The 25,345-nt window shown below is 45.0% G+C and overlaps 1 protein-coding gene across 1 annotated transcript in view; it reads left to right on the top strand.

Annotated features, from left to right (window-relative positions):
- The window catches only part of RIPOR2 (RHO family interacting cell polarization regulator 2), a 69,586-nt gene that overhangs the window by 18,980 nt on the left and 25,261 nt on the right, over positions 1-25,345 (top strand). Inside the window, 7 exon segments of the mRNA XM_075744580.1 lie at positions 15,392-15,518; positions 16,616-16,771; positions 17,421-17,499; positions 17,701-17,724; positions 18,155-18,208; positions 20,938-21,087; positions 22,069-22,132. Coding sequence (XP_075600695.1) covers positions 15,392-15,518; positions 16,616-16,771; positions 17,421-17,499; positions 17,701-17,724; positions 18,155-18,208; positions 20,938-21,087; positions 22,069-22,132 — 654 coding nt within the window.

Below are 25,345 nucleotides of genomic sequence, written 5' to 3'. Positions count from 1 at the left end.
GGGAAGAAGTGGGAGCGAGAACTAAAGGCAGCATTGGCTTTTTCCAAAAAAGGGATGGCTCATCTGACTTTTTTTTTTTTTTCCTCATGCTATATACATGTGGCAGTGACAAGCTGCTCACGGACAGCCCACTGAGTGGGGTAGTTTTTGTCAGCCAAGCTAAGCTGCAAGCAGGGGGGCGAAAGGCGGCTTGTGTCTGTGGCCATTCAACCAGCACAGAGCATCAGCTGCAAGCAGACAGGGAAGGAAGTGAGGAGAGCGATGCCTGAACCACGCTCCTGGCATGGGCTCATCGGACAGGGGCCTGTCGCATCACTTCCAAGCTATGTGGTTCCTGGATGACTCTATTAACAAAATGCTAAGAAACCTGGTTATTTTCCCACTTACCAGGAGCTTGGAGGTCACTGTTTTGTTCGCTCAAGTCCAGCACCTACCGCTCTTCTGGTGGGGGGTGGGGGGTGTTAAAGAAGTTTCTCAGTAATAGATTTTCAAAACAATAATGAGGAAGAGCACGCACTGACACCCCCCCCCCCGCCAGTTTTGCACAGATTGTGTCACTGACTCTAAGACATGCTTGCCCTTTTAGAAGAAAGAGAGAAAGAATTGGGCCCACTGTGAATTTAAAATCAAATTTAAAGTCTTTTGACAGCAGAAGCAATTTAGCTCCAGGGGACATCGCAAACCGTGGTGGCTCCACTTTGGATGTGCAACAGTGTAAATGAGAATTTAATTTCCTCCCTGTAGCAAAGCTGCCAAAATCTTTGTCTCCCTTGCTGTCCTTCAGATTAGTTTTGCCAGAGCAAGGCAGGAGGGCAGTCTGTGCGCAGAATAGCCGGGAGGTCGGAGGAGGAACGGTGGGAAGGGCTTTGCCAACTCCCTGTGAGAGGGCTGGGAGGAGAGCAGCAGTGGGAGCCAACCCTGGATGCAATAACCCGGATCATATTATCTATCTCTGCCTAATGTCAGGAATGGCTTAGCTAAGGCTGGGCAGCCAGCTCGCTTTGAGCCCCATGACCATCCTTCCCTGCATACCCCAAATCAAAGCAGAAACTGCATATTTTCCTGGCCACAGCTGCTCAGCAGCTTTATTTCTGCTCCTCAGTGCAAATGCTGCTCTTGCCCTCAACTTAACCGGACCCAAGTGGGCTGCGTGGCTGGGCTAGGGCTGGCTCGCTCCTGTCCCGTCCTGTCCTGCAAAGCTGGTGCTCTGGCTCCTGCTCCAGGCAGGTATTTCAAGGGGAAAGAAAGGGTACTGGGTAATCCTCTCCGGGAGCTGGTTTTACCCCCATTTGGCAACCCAGAGACAGCTGCCATGCCAAAACCTGGTGGAGCATCCTCCTGTGGGTGAGCAGTGCTTGTTTGCTTCCTGGAGCACCTTGAGCTCTTGTTTTACTGCAAGTGGGCAGCAGTTTTATCTCGGCTTTCACAGAATCGTATAATAGTTTGGGTTGGAAGTGATCTTTAGAGGTCATCTAGTCCAATGCCCCTGTAATGAGCAGGGACATCTTCAACTTGCTCAGAGCCCTGTTCAACTTGACCTTGAATGTTTCTGGGGATGGGGCACCTACAACCTCTCTGGGCAACCTGTTCCAGTGTTTCACCACCCTCATTGTAAAAAATTTCTTCCTTGTATCTAGTCTGAATCTACCCTCTTTTAGTTTAAAGCCATTACGCCTTCTATCACTACAGGTCTGCATGCAAGGGATTTGGATTCAGTCCCCTGAGTTTTAGCTCTTCAACTGTAGCTTTGAATTATCATTGGTGCTGGGTTTGTTGCTCTTGGGAAGAAAGAGCACCCCCCTCTCTGACCAGGTCTGGGTTAATTAGGAAGCGGCAGCGAGGCTCAAGGAACTGGCTATATCCCAGCTGTGATCAAAAAGCAGGTCCTGGTACACGCTGCCCTGCTCACTGGGAGGCATGAAGAAGAGCAGGTTCCTTGGTGGTCTTGAGTCGCTTTTTGGCAGCCGCAAGCACAGAGCTTGCCTTGGTCTTTGCATCCAAGCTCTGCACCCGGTGGCCTCAGTAAGAAGGGAGCCCTCTAAGCGTGACGCAAGAACTAACTGGTTGGGTTTTTTTAAAGTTGTCTGTTTCTGCTGTGTTTTTATGTTACAAGGATATCCTGTAATCTTTACCCCCCAACCAGCACAAAAGAAATGAGAGATTAGCACAGAAGTATGCAAGCATCTTTCTTCTTTTCAATGGGAGGAACAAATTGAAGCTGACAGTTCCCTGGAACCAGCGCAATACATGAAGTAGTCACAATAACACATTTTATCTTCCAGCCCTTTTAAAGCATCAGAAGCTCTCTGGTCTCTGATGCCTCCAGTAAGCTGACCTTGGCTGGCCGAGCCAGCCACCTCATTACTGCTGTCCCACTGCTCACAGCCTGCCCTCTCTCCTGGCCCTCCAACAGCCCGATTAGCTGCAGCAGCTAGAGCTTCCCAGGTCAGGCAGCCTGCTGGTAACCCTTCGGTGACACCAGATCTGTTTCAAATAATCCCTTCTGCAAGAAACCTTTTTGTTTGTTTGTTTTTGTTTTAATTCCAAAATAACATTTAGCTGCAACACCCAAAGATTTGTCAGACTTGATTTTGTCCTGAAAACATTGCTGACAGGAAAGCTTCAAGCCATCCATCAACTCCAGAAAGCTCACGGAGTTGCAGCAGAGTAAATCTGTCTAGTTGTCATTGAGGTTCTGGTTTTAGCTTCTGCCTTCGTGTCTACAAAAGACCAAGATAGACCGACCCTATTTATTACTATTTAAATCTTTCTATTTGCGCTGACCAAAGGAAGGAACTCACATGAAATCTGTTGGAGATAGACAGGCAAATAAGCACCTGCAAATAGCTGTGGGAGGTTCATGTTTCAACAGTTGGGGCAAGGTTGAGCACCACAGCTTCCTTTCTCTTTCCCCAAATTATCATCTCACTGTCTGAGCAGCCTTGATTTGTCCCTTAATGAGGCGTCTGTTGTCTTTGCCAAATTTATCTTGCATCTGCTAGAAGACAGAGGCAGAACAGAGGAAAAGAACATGGTTTATAGTGAACACGACCCTTGAAGATGCCTCAGAAGTCTTGGGGAGCGGGGCTGGTGCTTGGAGCTGAGACGATGGCACTGGTCCGTGGTACTGCCTCAGGCACGCAGGTGGGACAGTCGATGTAGCTTGGTGTTCAAAGTCAAACAGGTGTTTTCTAATCGTATAACATGAGGGAAAGGGCCTTTTTCATAATTAAGCAACTCGACATCCTCTGTTGGTATTTAATTTAAAAATGTTTTGTTTTAAGACTGTACTTGTGGCACAGAAGTAGGGACATATGTTACAGCTTTGTGTGATAACATCCCTGCAAGTAGTCTTTGGCCAGGAAGTCTCCCCAGGTATGGAGACAGCTTTTTCTCTGCTCATCCCTGCAAGCATCGCTGGATTGTGGTAGCAACAGCTATCCCTGTGCACTTTCCCAAACATACAGGCACATCTGTGGGTGATGATGAAAAAAATGCCACTGCGCAATTAAGGGTATAATGCGTCAAGTCCTGCATGACTGACTGCCCTTTCCTTGTCTCATTCAGTATATCCGCAAAATAACCATTTTGTTACTTCAAAGAAGGACTTGGGTTTTCGCAGAGAGGCTTTTTCCTGAATTCAGTGTACCACTCACAGGCCACATCTACTTAGATATACACAAAATCTGTTAATATGAATAGACATCCGCTAAAGTAAACAGAGATGAATGTTTAGTTTATTAGATGTTCAGATTAATAAAGCCAAGAGCTGGAAATGCTAAGTCATCTGTGCTACACAAAGCCAAACCAAAGCCGTATCAAAAATGCTAAGGCTTCAGCTGAGGCTGGAGAATAATCAGCTTAAAATTCTGCCTGCATATACCAAGGTTTTACTTTCTTTGAAATCAGAGGGAGATGTTGCCATCATCTCCCCAGATGGCAGCTGGACCACAAAGCCTTGCTTCCATGCACGCAGGTGCTGGGCTGGATGTGCTTGCAATATATTTGATTTCCATGCTGTATGCTGAAAGCAGAAGCTCCCTGAAGGTTAGATGGTTTTTCATCTGCAGTTGTCCAACAAGGGGTTGCTTTTCCCCCAGTCTTTCCTGGCTCTATCCTCAAAAAGAGAATGATCCTCCTTCTTCCTGGTAGAGAACAAGGCACCAGTGGATGCAGCATAACAGCTCCTACGTGAGCATAAACCGAACACTTGGTGCATGATTTCTCCAGTCACTGTATTTCTCGTGGCATGTCGTGCTGCCACCAGGTGAGGAAGACAATTGCTTCCGTTGGCAAGAGAACAAAATAGTTTTCCATCATCATATAAAACCGTTATATCCTCCTTTTCCTATACTCAGAATGGCAGTCCATTACTGTTACGTGAATTGGAAAATGCAGAAACCTGAACAGAGAAGGAAAGGAGAACAGAGTGGGAGGGCAGCGGAGGACAAACTGCGGGGTCATTCCTATAAGCTGTGATGGCCCCAGTTGGTTTTTCCCTTTAAATGGCAGACTGTGGAAAAGCAGGGCTGTTCCGAGATGCATGCAGCCCTAATTTGTGCAGGGAAAAGTTACGCGAGATAATTACCTTGTAGTTCAGCAACAATAAACGCTGTCAGATCTGTTTAATCCATGCTCGGTTTATCCTTAATGTCTCTGTATCTGAAAGACTCAAATGGTAACTAATCCTATAGCATGGCTGGAGCGTATGACGTTTTAAACTCAAGATTTCTTTTTTTAATGTTCACTACAGATTAAATTTACCAATTTAACCTGACTAGATCTACTTACCATATATATAAAAAGGCTTCATCAGGTTTGCATTGACTGTGCCTGTGACAGTGAACTATGAGAATTCGGGATTGTTCTCAGGTGCTAAGGCATAGACCAGGCTGTGTCTGTGGCATTAAACTCCCCTGCCTTCCAAAAGAGGGAAACACGTAAAGACTGCTTCGGCAATGGTTCTTGGCCCATGCCGCTTCCCGAACCATGCCCAGCAGTTGTGTGGGAGAGCCCTGACTGGCCCCAGCCAAGTCTGTGCCAGCGGTTGCTGGAACAGTGTAACCTCCTTTGCCCCAAGGAGCAGAAAGCCCTTGCAGATTCAAGAGGGAACAGCTTTTCTGTACTGAGAAACTTGATAGCTACTGAAATGAAATGTGGTTTCAGAAAGCAGCAGCGAGGACAGCAGTTCTCCATAAAATTCTACATATTTTTTTCAAGCAGTTTCTGTAAACAGTTGTGTGTGTATAAAGCTGTCCTGCTTTTTGTGCTGGTGGGCTGTGACTGCGAGCTGTAAAACAGCAGCATGGGGACAGCGGGCTGGGATGCCTGTGCCTCCCAGATGGCCACACGTGGCAATAACCTTCCTGGTTTTGCTCAGCTGCCCCATTGGTCGTCAGACCTCTTCTCCAGTACCAGCATCTTTAACACAGGCTTTTCCAGCAGGGACTCTTTACTTAGCACAGACCCCCCTCAGCCCTTTATCCTGCATCACATCTCTTTCAGCTGCTCTTTAGGGCTCCTTTAATGATCCTGGCTAAAGATGGTGGTGGTTTGGGGGAAGTTTGGACTATTTGGTGGTATTAGACGTGCGCTGTTGTCTCCCATGCCTTTGAGAGTTTAGCCAGAAGAATAATAACCTCTGCCATAACTTTAAATAAACGTTTTAAAAGTCATACATGTAAGATCTACTGTAGCACAAGATTCAAGTCTTGAATTTAAATGAACTGAAGCCAAGAGACAAGAGAGTTACATTAGAGCACACAGCCTCTCTTGGCTGTGCATGGACAGTGTTCAAACACTTAATGTACTAGAAGAGAGCTTCAGACACATGCTATAGCCAAATATAAATGAAGTAACACAGGACTTTTTTGGCAGTGCTCTGGAAATGGCCACACTTGTGAGGTGTCAAAAAGATTAAATAAATCCGTTGCTGCAATATTCATATCTGGGACAAGAACATCCAGCTTTAAAGATGTTCTCTCCTAAAACATGTAGCAATGCATCTTCAACAATACTTTAGTGAGCGATGCCCCATTAAGATATCCCTTGAAATAGAACAATCATATAAACATTCAAGGCATTTTAAGTCACCCTAATCCCATGTATTTAAAGAGGAGCAGCAAAGCGTTTGTATCTCATTAACGACTGAAAGGATTTGACAACAATAATGTTTTACTTTCCTTTCAGGGATGAAAACCTATCTTATTTGTTTAATTTAGCTCACTCATGCTTATATTAGAGCGTACCTGGAGTGGATACCAAGTAAAGCTACAGTTTGTCTGTCTTGGCCAAAGCAAAACAAATAATCTCTAGAGCAGCCCACTGGTTACCTAGACCATCCTACATGTGTCTACTTGATGCGTTTACTTTCCTGCAGATGCAAAGAGGTAGTAGTAGAGGTGGTAGCCTTGGCTGCCTGTCCCTGCCTGTGCTGCTGCTGTCTGCATTAAATGAGGGTTGTAAGCACTAGAACTGCTGGTGCAAAGTAATAAAAGAAAGCAGCACTCTTTAGGATGATTTTATATTAAACACCGCTGGGTCATTGCTTTTCTCTCCTGCTAGTGAGAAGGTTTTTGTGTTCGTTCCTTACACAGTCTGAGAAAGTGAGGCCACTCTACTGCTTACACTTGACATCATACAAATTTAGGTCACTGCTCACTGTTGTCGTGGATTTTGCCGAAAGACTCCAACCAGAGTTGCATCTGTTAACATTAGGGCTGACTTACCCCACTTCTTCTCAGATCTTACTCTCTTGGGCTCGCCCAAATGTTACTGTTGGTCAGTAAGGGACAAGGGACACCACCAGTACCACTCTGGTTTCCTACGATTCCCCTACTGCTAATGGTCCCGACAGTGCAGAATAGGTTGATCACTTTTTGTGATCTGAACTGAGAAATTGAAATTCCGCTCAACGCATGTGGTCAGCCGGGCAGTGTTCAGCGGCATATGCCGAAAGAGGTAGAGAAGTAGCCAGGCTGCTGCTAAACAGAGTAATTCCCGCAGCCCGTTTTGCATCCTGATAGTCTTACTACGTCTCACAAGATTGCTCCTTGTAGTTTATCTCCTAATATAGGGATAGATAACAGAGCAGCACAACGTTTTCCATGTTTACTCCCGCGTAGGGCTGCCAGAATGACAGCGTGATCCGTTGCATGTGCAGGTCACTCGTGCTGACCACCGTCATGGATTCGGTGCACGGTGGGTTTAAAGCACGAGATGATCATCCTGGGTTGGTTTTCAGAAATGCTTTTTCTTTAGATTATTTGCCAGCACTTGAACAGCAGGGGGGCTTTGTTTTTAATTAATTCTTTAATTGACATAAAGAATAATCAATGATGAGTAGAAGTGGACTTGACTTCTAATCAAAGATAATTCTGCATACTAGGGTGGGTTTGAAATGAATGAACGTCAAAGCTAATTAGACGGCCGGAGTCTGATCCCTCAGCCACGCTGATACGTACTGTTACAGACCAAATTTTGCTTCTCTACGCTAATGCCAGCTGAATATGATTGCTCTGTGTTCCTAGTGCTGTAAGGGAACGGCACTAGGGAGGGCCCCGCGTGGGGGTCGTGCGCACGCTCACGCCAGCCGCCAGCACGAAACAAATGGTGAAACTGAAAAAAACGAGGTCAGCTACCACGAAACCATCTGTCATGCACGCGAGCCATTTAAGATCAAATTTATTTTCCTTGGGTTTATTACAGCAAAATAACTCATTTGCATTTCCCTCTCCTTATGTTTTCGGCACGTGCTAAACCAGGGGTAAGGAGCGGCGCTGTCGGGGTTTCTCTGGGGGGAGGTTAAGCTGAGGAAAGGGCAGTTTGCGGGTCCCCGGCCAGGGAAACGGGGCACGTACCGAGAGCTCTGGTGAAAGAGTAGCTACAAAAAGGGCAGGAAGAAAGCTAATCACGGTACGACACAGAAGAGTGCTGCTTTTACCTGAGCCACCACCGTTCATTATTTCTGTGCTAGTGAGGTGATGAGTGTTAGAGCCAAAGGCGTATTTTACAGTAAAAATAAAAGATGAAGTTAAAAGTCCCCACACTGACTTTGGCACCTAGACTGGTGTGAAAGACGACCAATGCTTACTGAATTTATGGAGCTATATTGCAGTGTCAGGTCCTATACATTTACAGCCACATATTCTTTACCATTTTGCTATTGACCCAGATTGTTAGCTTTTCTCTTACTATTATTATTGCTTTTTGGTTTATGATGTACTTCATCCAGTTTGGGTAGGAGGAGCAGAACAAACAGCATGAGCTATTCCAGATGGTAGACGACTTGTGTTTCTGCTCAGGGTGTCTAGTGAGGAGCTAGCAAATACTGTAGGATTTGAGTTTAAAATGTCCTTACGTACAACATAAAAAATGTTCTTCCAGAAATGAGACCATAAAGTACAAGTCTTGCTGTTAGTATCAAGTCTTGGGAAAAATATTACTTGAAACAAAAGCTAAAATTTGGTACCGAAGTACCCCAAACTAACATTTTTGTTTATTAGAAACAGGTAATGGTGCCTTGTCCTCACTCGAAGGGGTTTCTGCGTGGCAAAGCAGAGGTCCCAGCTATGTCCTTAAGCAGAGCTATAAAAGATACATGAGTTACATAAACGCTTCTTTGTGCATTGTAAAAACCAAATCCACCCAAACTGCAGGTATTGAAATACGACTTAGAAAAGATGATAGAATCACTGCAGGCATCACTGACGCAGATAAAGCTGTCGGTGAAAAGGGAGCACCAGCCTTCAGAGAAATCCCACTGGATAGTCAGTGGCACGGGAGGCGAGGCTTGAATGTCCGTGGCAGGGGGAAGAAGAGACCCACCTCAGGCTGCCAGCGTGGGCAGCGTGAGCTGCTGTGGGTTAAACTAAGATTCTTGATGATGCAAGAGATGGGACAGAAGTTTCCCTCCTTGTGCTGGGGCAGGAATACGTGGCTATCAATGGCTTGGATGCCTGCCCAAGCATGACCCGGGTGCTCCCACATCTCCCATTTGAAAGAGAGGGAGCCATGTCGCTTTAGCTCCTTCTCAGTGCAATACTTCTCTCCACAGCCACGCTGGTAAGCCCACGTGGTTCTTTTTCTGTACGCTAAAATTAACATTTGAAGCTCACAGATCTGCTGGCCTTTCACCGGCTGATGTAGGCTTGGGAAGTGTGCTTGTCAGTATAGCCATATGCTGCTATTTAGGAATATCTCATAGCCTTGGACTTTGATGGAACAAATGCACATGATTTTGTTCAGGCAACCAAGAATAGTTCTTCAGATGTAGCTCACATGTCTGTACAACTCCGGCAAACGCTACCCTGCACAAGGAAATAGCAGCCCAATCCCTGGGAGCCTAAAATGTGCCATGAAAGTCTTAATTCATGTAATCCAATGACCAACAGAAGACAGCTTTCTACAGTTGCTTCCAGGAGATCCCATCCCACGGAAATATTCCTGGCACATTCAGTAATTATGAGCCTGTGCACTAATGCCTAAGAGTTTTTGTCCTAAAAGTGTAAAAACTTGCATGAAAGAATTAAATTTCTTGTGAAAGTTTTTATAATGCTCCTGAGAGCTCTTACCCTTATATTATTGCCAAATTTTTATATTAAAAAAACATCCACAAGAATGTCTACATTATTGTCCAAGATGCATACCTCTCTGCCTTCTAGGAGTCTAGGCAACATGGAAACCATAAATTACAGGTTGTTATCTGGGCTAGTGGCCACACTGGCCTCATACTGCCAGGGTGATTCAATTAAGTCAGAAGGAAGAAGTTTGAAAATGAATATTAAAAATTACTAGACTTGAGGCTACAAAAGCAAGCGACACCAGCTGAAGGCGTACTGAATGAGTTTAGCATTGAACTGAGCCTGAGTTTAGAATTGAATTGTGCTCTTTGGGTTTATGAGTGCGAAGCACAAAGACTTGGCTGGTTGGGAGGAGGACATGCCTTCTAGGGTGTAATCGGTTTCTTCTGTTACTGGATTTATTCTTTTGGAGATGCGCAGTCCTAAATGGGATCTTACTGCAATTGAAAGTTTTTACCTTTGTAAGCTGGCCAGCTAGTCTGATAAGCAGAACGTAGACTTTGACATAGATGAGAGAGGAACATAATCATTTCTTTCATTATTCAAGAAGATATCAGTTCATTTGTTGGACATACCCCAGGTTTGCAGGTAAGAAATGTTCCTAGCATGCAACACAGAATCAGTTGACTTCTGTAGCAATCCACTCACAGCAGTTTAGTGGACTACCATGTCTTACCTTAACCTAAATAATTACCACCAAGTTTTAACGGATGGCCTGCAGACCACAGATCAGCAAAGGCAACAACATACAAACCATCTCACTGTAGGGATTTCAGCTCCTTAAATCCTGAATGTGCCTTGAAACATATCACACAAAAAAAATAAGATAGGAACAGAGGGTTATCAAGGGTCCCTTCAGTCGTTGAGTCCTACCCCCCGTTCCCATTTAGTCAAGGATTATACATAATCCCAAAGTGTCCTCAAAGCCTCTGTTCATGAACTCTCAGCTGCTGAACATCCTGCAGCAAACTCTAGACTTGGAGACATAACTGTAGCTGCTACAAGGAGAGAGCAGGAGCAATCAAGGGCACCATTAGCACTGGTATGTTCATTGCAGCTTTACGTGGTTGCTAGCACATGTGTAATAAAACCAACTTCCCCTCATCACATGGTGAACAAAAAACTATTGTCTCCAGATTGGTCATGGGGAAAAAGCAAACAAAAAGAGACCGTGTGAAAGTCAGTCTAGATTTAGCAATTGTGTTTCTGACTGAATTTCTCCTCTCTTAGCTTGGATTGAAGTCCAAATTGTTTATCAAATATTTCAGCATTACAGGAGGTGGAGGTCCATGCTGAGGGTGATGAAGAGAGCACAGCCCTGTGGAAGTGATGGGCTCGAGGGTCCCTTCCCCTCTCATTAGCTCAGGCTCAGCTGTTTCCCTGTTTCCAGACTGAAAGGAGAGCTGGGAGAGGGGACTTTTATTTCCCTGGGGACAGAGACATCATCAATTATCTGCTGCAAGCTGTCAGTGACTAGGGAGGAGAAAGAGTACTGATGGGATTTCACCTTATCCCTTGACTCTGCTTATGGGCTCATCATTCATCTGCCATGCACTTAGCATGGGCAATACTAATTATATTAATTATGTTCCTACACAGCGCACACTTATATTAGCAGTAAGCAGACTGGTGACTTTTTAAAATGAAACATCAGTGGTTCATTAGCTATATAGATTTAAAAATGTAAGCGTACTCTTTGCATCCACTGCTGAGATGGATCTCTCGAATCTCAAAAGCATTTAATACCACTTTAGATGTGCAATATGCTTTATATTGAGAGCAAAATGCATACTGTATCTAGAAGACAGTGGCATTATATCAGGTAACTACTAAATGTAGACTTAGAAACTTGGTCACTGCCTTGAGTAGCACCAAAATCCCCTTAGTAGTGTTCATCTATAGGGATACTGGTCAGGTCAGCAAGAGATCTGGTTAAGTCCTTGTCGGCTGAGCCTTATTGAAATTATACTAGTGACTACATCTATGCATATAATCAGAATACAATTGTATTCTTAAATTCAGCGGTAGGTTTATTTAGTCGATAGCACAGAGGTCTGTGAGTGGTTTAAGGGACAGGAAAAGAAATCCCCTTCTACAAAGTATATTACAACAGTGTGACAAATACTCATCACTCAAAGTGTATTTGCTAGATGTAGGTATCATAAATAATCCATCAACGTGGTGCCTGTATGCAGCCACTGTCTGTAAATCTGGGCTAAGGGGCTGCTGCTGCTAGGCAGAGTCGGTGTGATTTTGTGAGGTCAGTTGGAAATATCTGAGATGTCAGCACTGTAAGTTTAAAGCTTAAGAACAGATTGTGTTTGTACAATAGAGTCAACCTCTAACCTGACAAATTGAAAAGTAACTGAACAGAACTGGGAGATTTCATCAGTTCTGACTCTGTTACCTCCTTTTATCACAGTTTTCTTCTGTACAGAAATTAAACATACATTAATCACCAAGATTATATATCATATATAGAAAGAGCACAAGCCTATCTGGGCTCTGAGTTCTGACCATTTTATGCAAAAGCAAAGCAGAAGTAGCTCCAGGCAGGTCTTCAATATGCATTTCAATTGCACTTCTTCCGCACTTCCTTCTGGTATCTTGAGGAAAGTCATAGCTACTAAAGCATTGCAAAGCCATGAGTGCTTGAGTAAAAAAAAAAAAAAAAAAAAATTTCCTTTTCCAAAATTTTTTTTTCAGTTTCCCCAAAGCCAAAGAAAAACCTAAACGCTTCCAGTGCATGTGTTTGTGGTCATACATAGACACAAGGAGTGAAACCCATTCATCTTTCATTCACATTAATACAGAAGATACTCATTGTGTGGGAGATGTTAGCATTTTGAGAGGTATTTTGATTCTAAAGTAATTAAGTTTTTATAGCCAGTGTGGTTATGACTAGTACCCAACTTCAAGTTTGGTTTTGTTCCCCTTATTTTCTGAGGAAGGGCTGACGTTTACGCAGTTAAATCTCCTCTGTCAGTGTTGTTTAGCTTCTACCCTCATAGATCTCCAGATGCTGTCCTGGGGGGTGTTAATCATACTGTCAAACAGGGCAAGTGCTGAACACTTGCAAGGGCTTTTCTGCTCCTTGGCACTCTGGGCCCAACTTTTAGTGCAACTCCTGTATGCAAATGGTAGCGTACAGCATGCAGCATAACTGACTTAAGGTTATTTGTGGGCGGTTTCCGCTTTGTCTCTTGGGAGGTGGTTCCTGATGGGGTTTGAACTGTTAGATGTCAGCTGATGTGGGTAGATGCTGTACTGTTTACAGGGATGCAAGGTTTGATCCTGGAAGCTGCAAAGTGGCTTTTGCTAAGTGCTGGGTCTCAGCCCTGCAGAGGTGTGCTGAGAGCCTTAAGGAGCTAGGGGTGAGTTGTCCAGGTTGGATGGAGCTTTGGGCAACCTGGTCTAGTCGAAGATGCCCCTGCCCGTGGCAGGGGGGTTGGAACTAGATGGTCTTTGAGGTCCCTTCCAACCCAAACCATTCTATGGTTCTATGAGTGTAGGGCTAAATTTGGGCTCTCATTAACCAAAGACTCAAGTATTTCTGGCTGTGGCTCAAGCATGTTTACCCCTGTGTGAATTAGCCAAAGCACATCCTCACTGCGGTTCCTCCTGAGCCTACGAGGAGCAGCTGTGCCCGAGCCCCTCCTGCTCCCACCCTCTCCCTTCCCCCCGGTCTCTCCTGGCCGTGGGTTTCTGCTCAGCGCAGGTGCTGATGGCACTGGTCTGCCTGAGAGCAACTTCTCTGTCCCACGGGTTTATCCTCACTGTGGATAAACTGGCATGGCCCTGAGCTGGACGTGCTGCTTCCAGGCTAGGCCAGGGAGAGGAATGGTGGAGCACCATTGTCTGCTGGGCGCAGTAGAGGAGAAAACTGGCCTTAATTCCAGTCCAGGTGGTATCTCTGATGGCCTTCCAGTCACAGGGGGCAGCTTTTGCTTCTGAAACAGAAAGATTTATGCCGATTTGGTTGTGCAATGGAGAAAACTTCATGTTACCAGTAGCACTGGCAATGTTGGGACTGGAAGAAATATTTCTGGCAGAGCTCTTGCAGAAATATTCCTGACAAAGCAGCTCCTCGGGCAATGCAGTCCTCTCCACGGAGAAGCAGTAGTTCACCACGACGCCTAATGTCACCTCAAAGAGTGTTTGCCCAGCTTAGTGCTACAAATTAAACATAACTGGACAGCACACGACATTTCCCCATGTATTTGCTTTCTGCAGTGAGTGTTTGCCGTGCAGGCACCATGTAGGTCTGGTGCTTATCTTTGATAAATACGTTCAGTTGCGAAGGCTTACATTACAAATCTGTGGCCTTCACAAGTGGGCTGCTTTTTTTGGGTGCTCGTGATCATTGCTCGTCTGCAGGGATGGGTTGGTGGTTTAGACTCGCTCTCACCATCTCGGTGTTGTAGGTCACAGTTTCACAGAGCATCAGCTCCATGGTCTGCAAGCAGCTCCAGTCCTTGCCACGCCGTCCTGCCTCGGCACCGAACTCACCCCTCGGCCCAGCTGTTGGAGTGAAATGGACTGGGGGCAGGCCAGGTCCAGCTTTTAAAATAAATGGAGAAAAAAATTGTTAAAACCCCCCCCTTTTTTTTTTCATTTTTTTGTCAGGTTATTTTTAAGCTGGCCTAGTTTCTCAGTGCAATGGTGCTAGCAGCCGTGCTGGCACCCCGGAAAGGAAGGAGGCAGTGAGAGAACGGGTCCTGCAGGACAGGGGAACCAGTCCCTGGCAGCACCCACTGACCAGTGCCCCCTTCTCCAGCATCCCCTTCCCCTCCCGCTCCCTGCCCTGATGCCTGGCCTCAGCTGGCCCTCATACTCCTCAGACGGCTCGGTGAGGCCATTCACCTCACTGGAGCAGCGCAAGAGCAAGACAGCAAAAAAATCTGCTTCGTTGTCTGCCGAGGGCAGCAAGCACCCAGGGTTGAGACAAGGAAAACAGCAGATCAAGGAGGAAGGGAAGGGGAAGAGGGAAGCATCCCCCTTTCCCCTCGTGGCAGCAGCAACCTGATGGAGCTGTTGTGAACCACGGCACTTTGTGGGTGGGTTTGAAATCACCTTATTTTGGTGTAGAAGCCAAGCTGGGCATTGAAAATGGCACACACACAGAGCAAGAGTTTCCTCCCCGGGTGCTGAGCCCCCCCCGGACACATGAAATGCAGAGCATACGGTGCCTGGAGCTTGTTTACTCGCCTCTGTTTTGGTGGAGAGCATCCTTCTCTCATCACGGCACGTACACCCACCGCGTCTACCTTCTCAGCAGCCAGGAGGGAACAGCCACGGGGAAAATGAACAAGGATCAAAGGCAAGCTGCAGGACTTGATTCATGCTGAATGAACCCTCTTGTTTTATTTTATTATATGTAATAACACTTTGTGGTGTTGGTGAGTGCCCCTTAAGAGCTCTGCACACTCCCAAAATAATCTCCAGGACACCTTGATTTAGCAGATGGGGACACCAGGGCAGGGGGAGAAGCATGCCAAGCATGGCAGAAATCAGGGATGGCATTGGGATTATCACACTGTGGCATCTGGTTTCCAGTCCCACATCCAGACCCTCTTTGTGTCTCTGGCACATTTTCAGTAGACCCTGGGCTATAAGTCAGAAATGAAAATAGGACCATTTTATTTTTGAGGCAGGACAATTTGACAACACAAACAGATTCGTGCCCTGGCTCACGGCCCCTCATGGGGTTCAGTTACCCCCTACCACGACTAATGGACACCAGGCAGTCCTGGCTTACTGCCTGCCTGCTACCCTCCATCGTCGCTGACCTGCTTTCTGTTGTTTTTCAGGAATATCTTCCAGGCTCCCTGAAATCATGTCAATAGGATCACATTCATTCTCTCCAGGAGGTCCTAATGGGATTATTAGAAGCCAGTCCTTCGCTGGCTTCAGCGGGCTTCAGGAGAGACGCTCCAGGCAAGTGCTGTGCTCTCTAAGGGGAATTTCCAAATCGGGCCCCTGGGGTTTAGGGGGTGAAGGTGGAAAAGAGGTGAGAGAGGACTTCCTTCTCTCTGACTTGCCAAAGAAAGCCTTCTAGGCTAAAATCTCTCAATATATTGTTTGTATAACTAAGCTGTTACCCTCTGTCTTAGCTACCAAGTGCCTGGTTGCCTCTCCCCCATTAATGCAGGGCTTCCTCACATGCCTCAGAGCTGTAAGAGAATTTCAGAGAATCATTTTAATTTACTAACTTATGCAGTGATCTTTTCAACGTGTGAAATGTGCAGGAACATGATACACTTCCCACCGCCCTCAGTTTAAGACGGTTGCTACCTGAAAGACAGTTTTCTCATTGCCACGCTGCTATGAATTCAAAGCTACTCCGTTTCCCTTGCAGGGCTGCCTTCATGTCCTGCTGGAAACAGGGCAGAGCTCGGCTGCAGAACCTTTCCTTGCACCGCCCTTTAGCTAGGCAGTACTTAGGGCTTTGAGTCAGGCACTTACCAAGTCATCCAGTCCCTGCTACCCCCAGAGGCTACTTTACAAGCAATTTTAACTTGTGTGAAGACTCTGAGTGCCAGACCACCAGTTAGCAATTGAGGAGGAATGGCAGGCAAAGGGTCCTTGTCCAAAGGCAAGAGCAGTGGCGTGATGCTGTCCTCCAGACACACTCTTAACCGTGCCCCAATCTTTCTTAGGAGCCCCCAGGCTTTATGCCTGAGATTATCTGGGTTCCCCTTTGTTTGGATGTAGCTCGGCCCTTTTTATGGCTGTGGCTGAGCAATATGAGGCAGGACAGGCATGGTATAAGACAGAGAAACATCTGATGAGCCTCAGACTCAGCCTGACATTTCCAGACCGGCATTCGTATCTCAGCAAGGCAACTGGCACATCAAAAGCTGACAGCACGTGTCCCAGGCTTAACCTGTAAACAAAGGCAGGCCTTTATATGGCAGGCACAGAAGCAGATTCGTTTCTGCTAGCAGAGATAATATCAGAAGATTTCTTCAAGCCACGCTCCTTTGAGATCATGATTTATAGGGCTTTCCTCCTCTTTGATGTTCATTTTGCAGGTGTAACTCCTTTATTGAAAATTCCTCTGCACTCAAGAAGCCCCAAGCAAAGGTGAAGAAGATGCATAATTTGGGCCATAAGAACAGCACCACACCCAAAGAGCCCCAGCCTAAAAGGATGGAAGAGGTCTATCGAGCCCTGAAGAATGGCCTGAAGTAAGAGCCCTTATCCTGCTTGTTGATTGAAGGTTTCTATGACATTTTAGAGCCTAGAGAAATATATCACAGGAATAGGGAAGGGATCCTTAATCATAGGAGAGGATTGTACACCTCTTGGAGCCTGGATTTTAACACTTAAGATCTGAAATATTTGTACAGGAAACAGGAATACAGGGGGCAGAATCCCATTTCCGCTCAAATTGCTAGGAAAGCTCCCAAAGGCTGGGATTTCAACATTAGATTTTTTTTTTTCCCTCAGAATTTCCTAGAGTCCTATCAGAGGCTCATATCGCCCTTAAGATAAAGTCCCAGATGATAATGGGGCTTTTACCAGCCAGATACAAAAGCAGTGACTGGAAGCCACCAGCCCATAAACTAAGCAGCAGATTAGCTTACTTGAAACTGGTCATTCAGCGTAAGGAGAACACCAAGTTCTTATACACAGCTAAATAAGTGACTCCTATTTATTCCCAAAAAGGCAGCAGGGAGCTGCTTTTAGGACAGATGATCATAAATGAGTTTTTGTCAGAACACAGATCGAATGGGGAAAGCCATTTGTGGTGCAGATTTTCTTTTAGGATGGTCAGCAGCCAGCTCGGTATGTGCTGCAGAGCTCATGCATCCCTTCTCTGGTTTGTGTTTACAGCGAGTATCTGGAAGTTCACCAGACAGAGCTGGATAAGTTGACTACTCAGTTAAAAGACATGAAAAGAAACTCACGCCTGGTACGTGTCACACTTTTTCATCATGCACAATAACCTTCTCGAGGTGCTGGAGCAGCCAGGGAGTGGGAGCAGGATATAGAGAATTTGCATTGATGCAATAACCTCGGTCTTGTTTGTGATTTCTATTGACTGACAAACATTACTTTCTCGTGGTGCTGTTACGTTGCAAAATTAATCACAGTTTCATTTTCTGTGTTGCAGGGAGTCCTGTACGATTTAGATAAGGTATGTTACCCTCTTCGACGCTGGTTTTGCAAGGAAGCATTATTATCCGTACGATGTACGTGGCTGGCATGGGAAACCTCTCTCAGCTAGATCTACTAGCCAGGCCAACACCATCGAGGGAGAGGTTACCAGACAATTTGATCTTTTCTTTTTTGCTTTTTTAAGAATTCAAAAAACTAGGGAAATCCCATCAAAGAAAAACTCTTTTTTGTTTAAAAATATATTAGGTACAGAAGTCAGTGAGCTCCATTGCCAGCAGCAGATTAATGGTAGTGAGGTGGGACAGCTGAGGCCAGATTCCTGGGCAATGAAACCTTGTGTGTTTTAAGGAGGAGTTTCTCAGATTCATAGGGACTAGCAAAGCTAAGGTAGCGGTGTCTTATTGATTTATTTGAATGTGCCTCACCCTCTGCCTCTTCCTTTCCGTCAGCAAATCAAAGCGGTCGAAAGATACATGAGAAGGCTGGAGTTCCACATTAGCAAGGTAATGAGTGCTCCTATCATCTTTCTTCTGCATCTGCTCCTATGTTTATTAGGAAAACAAACCCTTGGCCTTCTGCTACCCCTTGATGAAGCCTCTCCCAGATTCGTTATTTTTACAGTGATGGGCTGGTGGTTGGAGCCAAAGAAAGGGTTTCCACGTGGTTTGTAGCCCCTGAGGTCCGAGACACTCCTGCCCACTTTTAGGAACAGAGAGAACATAGGGTCAGACACTTGCTGGGAAAAAATCTATTTCACTGCATGCTTATTGTTAAACTGTAGGTAGAAAGAGAGTTGCATCTGAAAGTAATTTAATTCAGCAGTTGTCTCTACTGTATGCAGCAGCTAGATTGGATTTATTCCTGGATTTCACTGCTAACACTTTTGCTGCGTGGTTTGGGGCCCACATCCACTTAATTACATTGGTGAGAATATTCAGTAGAGGTACTTGTGATTTATACTAATACATTTTAGAGCTGGACAAAATCCATGTCATGTATTCTCTTACTTATAAACATATCTGCTAGCAATTAGTTGCTTTTCTGAGCCTGACAAAAGAATGAATTATTTTTGACGGATGAAATGTCTTTTGAGAGTCATTTGAAAAGCGTTTGCGCAGCTTGAAGTGCTCCAATTATGACAACCCATCCAAACCTTTTAATTTCAGTCTTCTTTTACTCTTGGAGCAAAAAAAAAAATAAAAATCATCAGGTGATAGACTGAAATTTTGTTCCACAAACAACGTTCTCTCTTGCTGGCAACATGAATGGCAAAATTAGTGCTTAAAGAACATTTCCATTCAAGTCCTTCCCACTCCAGCCTGCTCAGAGCTAATGGTTTCTGGGCTTATAATAGGACTGAAAAGCACCAAACAAGAGGTAACACTGGTCAGTATTACTCAAGCTTGCCGCGTACATTAGTTCACTTTCCGTAACCCACAGCAACAGAGACAAAAGGAACCAAGCCGTGCTGCACTAAAGCTTACAGGCTTGGGCAGGTAAAGAAACATCTTTGTTTCTGATGGCAGAGAAGGTCTTTTTCAGCTGTACCGAATCAAGGCCGCGGCAATGCGTTCTGCCATCTACCCACCGCCACTCTGTACAGGAAGCAAAGCGAGGAAAACAGGATGCGCAGCAGCAGACCCCACGTATTTAGGGGGGCGGATGAGTATGTCCTGGCCACACTCACATGGGCAGGGGCAGGACATCAGCCCCAGGCTAACTCTCCACCCTGATGGAAGAAGTAAATACCAAGTGACAGCTATTTATAGTAGCTGTCTTTAGCTTGCTGATTCGCAAGAGAAATAGGAGTAGATATGACTCCAAGAAGCTTTTTTTGCAACGTTGAAATGGCAGAATGCTACCTGTGCCTCCATTATCCTTTGCTGAACTCTTTCACTTTGCTAAGCAGTCTCTGTTTTGGTTTGGGATCACTCAAGTCAGAGGCTTCGGCCATTGGGAATCCCAGCTGGCCTTGTAAAAGTTGACATAACACTTTGAAGCTGTCAGGAAGACCAGTCCCGCTACAAAAAAACCCACTATTGAGCAGCAAGCACTACGGGGCACAGAGTGATTGCTTGATGTCAGAGATAACAAAGGAAAAAAGTTATTCTAGGTAAAAAACAAGTATCGTCCTATCTTAGCAGGGACAGTAGAAGCAGAAGGAAGATACAGCTTCCTCTATTCCTTTCCTTCTCCTCACCCTGATAAAGTCAGATTAGAAAACCTACATCTCCTGTTTCTGGCAGATTAAGTTTATATAAATAAATACCACTATATATAGCTGGTGTGTGTATATATATATATATACACATACATGCACCAGCTATACCACTGTAGACTCCCACTGAACAGCTCAGATGGAGTAAATGTATACGTTCAGTGCAGGGATCAGAGGGAAAAGGGAAATCAAAGCATGAGACACACGTAAATCCATTGCACTCTGAAGCTGGGTTCAGGTGAGACTTTAAACTGTGTGTAAGTTTTGCAAAACTGCCAGAGTGCTTACAAAACGTTGGGTGCCTAAGTCATGCCAAAGGACTTTGAGAAGATGACTAGGAAATTATGTGAATGCTTGTGGAGCCGAAGTTCAAAACTTCATTAATTTGACATCAACTGTTTCTAAGTCCTTTACTTGTGTTAATTCTGTTTGTGACTTGCAGTTTCTGGAGGATAGGCAGTGAGAATTTAAAAAAAAAAAAAAATCACTCCCTGCTTCCAATTTTACCTATTAGTCACATATTGCAACAGCCTTGATCCACAGCTGCTGTTAGCAATACAGGAGACCATGCTGGCCCTGTTAAATGTACCTTTTAATGTGTCCAGTCCTCTTTGGCATTGTGGATGTTGCAGTTGCCTTTGAAAGAGCTCTTCCACACCGATGAATTTGAGAAGCTTGCTGCATGCCTGCCCTACCATTACGATAGTACTAGTACATAGCCCAGACAGGGAAAGAAGGGAGTAGCAATGGTTAAAGGCGCACAGGGCAGGCAGGTGAATTGCTGGCAGCATCTGGTCTTGCTGTAACGAGATTTTGACAGTGGAAGCTATTTTTATCTTGTGATTCTTTTTCACAGACTGTAACAGTATCACAGCTTCATTTGCTCACCCCTTCCAATGGATCTAACAGCTTGGCTTAGTTTCCTTGTAATGCAAATGACTTCATTGTTTGTTGGTTTTATTTTGTTGGGTTTTCTCAGGTTTTTTTTCAATGCACGCTCATTGTTCCCACTAGGTGGATGAGCTTTATGAAGCCTATTGTATCCAAAGACGTCTCTGTGATGGTGCCAGCAAAATGAAGCAAGCCTTTGCAATGTCTCCTGCCAGCAAAGCAGCTCGAGAGAGTTTAACTGAAATCAACAGGAGTTACAAGGAGTACACAGAGGTACGTCCTCATCAGTTTAGTCTTTTGCTCTCACACAGTTTGAAGGCCATGGGAACTTTGCCACTGATTTTCACTGAGAATTTCATTCAGATAAAAGAGTTAAAAACAAATGCAGCAAAGAAGAATTATTATTTATTTGTTTGTCTTCAGGTGAATATCTGATGACTTACAAAGACAGGTTGCATGGGCCCAAAGAGTTCCTTGAAATAATAATGTTTATGTTTGAGAAGAGCAGGATTATACCCAGGAATTGCTGCACATGAAAAAAAAGCATAAATGTGCCCCAAACCTACATATATTCTACATATGTGTATATATATATATGTGTCTTTCCCACCCCATGGATTTTGGGATGGCAGGTTGGCTGGCACCCATGTGTGTACAGACGTGTGCTGCATCCCCTCCAGTTCTACTTGCTGTGCTCAGCATCAATGTTATTAAACAGGCAGTAGATGAAGAAAGGTCCAATAGCGTTGCAAACATCCCAGCACACAAGCTGTGACAGCCTTCCGAAATCTGAAGGAAGAACTAGTGAGGGTCTGTTACCTGTCCCCCCGCAGTCTTTTTTTTTCTTAACATAGTTCATGTTTCTCGAGAGATTAAAAACATGCTGGGAGCCACTTTGGCATGGAGCTGCTGCTGGCACGTGTCCTGGCTGGAGACGACTGGGACAGTGACCGGGTTACGCTTCAAGGGCCACAACCGCCCTCTGCCAACGGGAGGATTAGAGCGCAAAGAAGAAGAGCACGGGGTTACATTCAGCTTTGGTGCGAGCAGGCATAGCTCAGCTGCCATTTTTAGGGCCAGACCTAGCTAAAGAGCGAGGATGGCTCTGGTAGATTGATTTTATTGCAAAATATCTTTCATCTGCATAACACAATCTTTCCTTCCAAATAGACCTTAAAAAAAAAGAAGAAAAGGAAAAAAAAAAAGAAAAGAAAGAGGGTTTGTCTGACCTCCCTGTTCTATTTTCCAACACAGAACATGTGTACCATAGAAGCAGAGCTGGAAAACCTATTGGGGGAGTTTTCCATCAAGATGAAAGGTAATTGTCTTTTCACCTTTCCCTTCTTTCTCCCTGAATGGTAGCGGTCTCTTTGCACATTAGTGAGGGCATCATGACATGCATTTATGGTAGGTGTGGTTTTCCCCCACCGCACCCTCTGCTGAACCTTCATACCCCCAACTTACACCCCTGCCTGGTAGAAAGGATCACAGAGCCAGGAACATCAAAGCTTACAGAGACACTTTCTGAGATGCTGCTTCTTATTTTCAAGGCTAATTACTTCCCTCAAATACTCCTCGCAACAGCCAAAGCAATTCAATTTTGAAGGCTGCTGTACCTTTTGCCTCTATTTCCATAATCCTTTAAGAAGATGACTGGGAAATTAGGTGAATGCCATGGAACTGAAGTTCGAAATACTTTCTTAATTTGACATCAACTGTTTCTAAGTCCTTTACTTTTGCTGATTCTGAGTACTACTATTTTTGAGCAAATGTACAAAAGCAAAGACCTGGGGGTAGTTTACCATTTAAACACCTAGATAACTCAGTGGTGGTATTTACCTTTCAGTTTACTCCCTGTCTTTATGACAGGGGACTTTATGGGTTTGAATACAATGGAATCGGTTTTACCTGAAGCCTCAGTGAATCGCCAGGTATTGCTAATTCCATTATCCCTTTAACACTCAATGTCTTAAAGAAGAGATTGTGGGGGGATCTTTTTTGGATCTTTAATCACTGCCATGAAAATAGTTCTATAAACCAAAATCGGCACCTAAATATTCACGTACTCTTAATTCTTCACTTGAAATCCTGCCATTTAAAATATCACAGTATTGCTAATGGAGTTTTTAGAGCTCACAAATCTCACACAAGGTTTTGATTCTGCATGCCTTGTCACAGTTGTGAGTTAGTTGTGTCCCAGGGTTGCAGTGCATGAGACATGATCTAGCTTAGATCAAGTTAAAATAGTTACTCCATGCTTCCATACTAGAGATAACGAGTGCAGCAGCTGTTTTAGTTCTCCTAGCTCCATCCCACAGCACCAAACTTCAAGTTTAAAAGCTCCCACTCTTAGGTACTGGAAAGGCAATCAAAGATGGATAGATGTAAAGTTACGGAATGGACACACAGAGCCTGAGACAGATATTTCTATACAAAAACCCACAGCAGAACTGCAGCGTGGTCACGCTGAAGGAAACACGAGGTCATGCGGGGAATTGCATCAGGCCAGGTCCCTCAGAGCGTTTCCTTACTTGCTGTAAATGCAGTGCGATGTACAGTTCCTGACAGCAGGACATGCTGCAGAAGGTGTCATGGCATCGCAAATGACTGGTCCCTTCTCTTTTGAATGCCCAAATCCTCCAGCAAAGCTCAAGAGCTCTTGAGAAGCCAGGTGCTGCACTCACATGCAGGAGCAGAGCACAAACCACAAACAACAGCTACTTTTGAATACAGTTCTCGTGACATAAAGAAGCCCAAATTGGAAAATAGCAAAGAAAAATGTCATATCATTAAGTATTCTCTAATTAGGACATCTAAGATTTCTATCTATCTAGATAGTTTTCTCTAGGAATAGGAATCCAGTAGCACAATCCAGCCATTGCTATTGCTAAAGCTCACAACAGCTCTAGCACAAAAGCCTACAGATCATGCAGCAAGCTTCCCCCTTATGTTACACGGCAGCACATCCAGCTAACTTTAGGATCTAATTTACAATCAAAGCATTCCTCTCCCCAAAGCATATCTGTTCCTAGCCATTCCAGTGGAAGTTATTTTTATTTTGTGCCCTCTGTCACTTACACTGAAAGTAAGCCAATGTACACAGTGCTGACAGGAAGCAGGAGACCCACACTGTGTTTTTATGACTGATATTTAAAAAAAAAAAAAAGCATCATCATTTTTCAAAATGAAGATAATAAACTTACCAGCAGGCTTTGATTACTGTTCAGGAGTAATCAGCTGTTGAAATTAAACAGGAAAACCCAGTGTGAAAATTTAGAACTCCCTGTATGGAATCTGCATGTCCTGTTATGATGTATAGGGAAGTGCCAGGACAGCAGGAAGTGAAATGCCCACCTGTTTCGCACAGGGAGAGCGATACGCTGGCCTAACGCACCAGGGGCTCTGCAACACCAAGCCCAGCGCAAGCACCAAAGTCCACACGTCCAGCATGCTGCACATGAGCAGAGCTATACGTGCTGCATGAACTGATGCCTTCAGGTGGCCCTGCCACCTTGCCACAGCCACATAATGGTCTTATCCCCTAATTGCTTATGCTGAAGCCCCAGGAGCTACCTCCCATCTCATAGTTTCACAGAGTCACAGAATGGCAGGGGTTGGAAGGGACCTCTGGGGATCATCTAGTCCAAATCCCTTGCTAAAGCAGCATCACCTAGAGCAGGTTGCGCAGGATTGCGTCCAGGTGGGTTTTTAGTATCTCCAGAGAAGGAGACTCCACAACCTCTCTGGGCAGCCTGTGCCAGTGCTCGGTCACCCTCACAGTGAAGTTTTTGCTCATGTTCAGATGGAACTTCCTGTGTTCCAGTTTGCACCCATCTGCATTACAAGCCCAGGACAGTGCTTTTACAAAGGCTTGACATTTGAAATGGTACAATAGAGCCATCGGCTCCTACCATACATTTAGTCCCTAAGTGCCACTCAGTTACCAAAAAGTACCTATATCCCCTGTAATCACGTCAGCATTTAGCCCCCTCTTCATCAGGATCAAGAGACTCGACCAGCGCTGACCACTGCAGGAACTCAGTTCCAGGTTCTCCTCTCCTGCCCCTTCCTGCTGTGTCTCTCTGCCCAAGCCACTGCCTCCACAACGTCCATATGGAGTTTTAAGCTGTGTTTCCCCGCTCACCCTCCCACCCCATCCACTGAGCAAAGAAAGGACCTTTTATTTTCCTCAGATACTTACAGTGATGTCCCAGCAGAGATCAAATTCACTTACAAAAGCATGCCTGGGGAGAGAGAAGCAGCAGTGGAGTGCTAGTAAGCTTAAATTATTTATAAACAGTAAATAAATTAGAAAGGAATTGGTAATATGAGCTCTGCACAAGGGCCTCTCTGTTCTGCTAAACAGTAAGATGAGTGAAGAAAACTGGTTTTTGGTCAAAGAAATGGAAGAGGAGGATCTGCAGACCACAGGAACAGGCCATGACTGCATGCAGGGGCCTAGTTGATCCTGCAGTCCAGCTAGCAGGACTAATTCAGCCCAGTAAATAAAGCCAACATTAACATTCATCTT

Source organism: Balearica regulorum, chromosome 2 (assembly GCF_011004875.1).
Source record: "Balearica regulorum gibbericeps isolate bBalReg1 chromosome 2, bBalReg1.pri, whole genome shotgun sequence".
In the NCBI taxonomy this organism is placed as follows: Eukaryota; Metazoa; Chordata; class Aves; order Gruiformes; family Gruidae; genus Balearica; species Balearica regulorum.
This window is presented reverse-complemented; position numbering and strand designations above follow the sequence as displayed.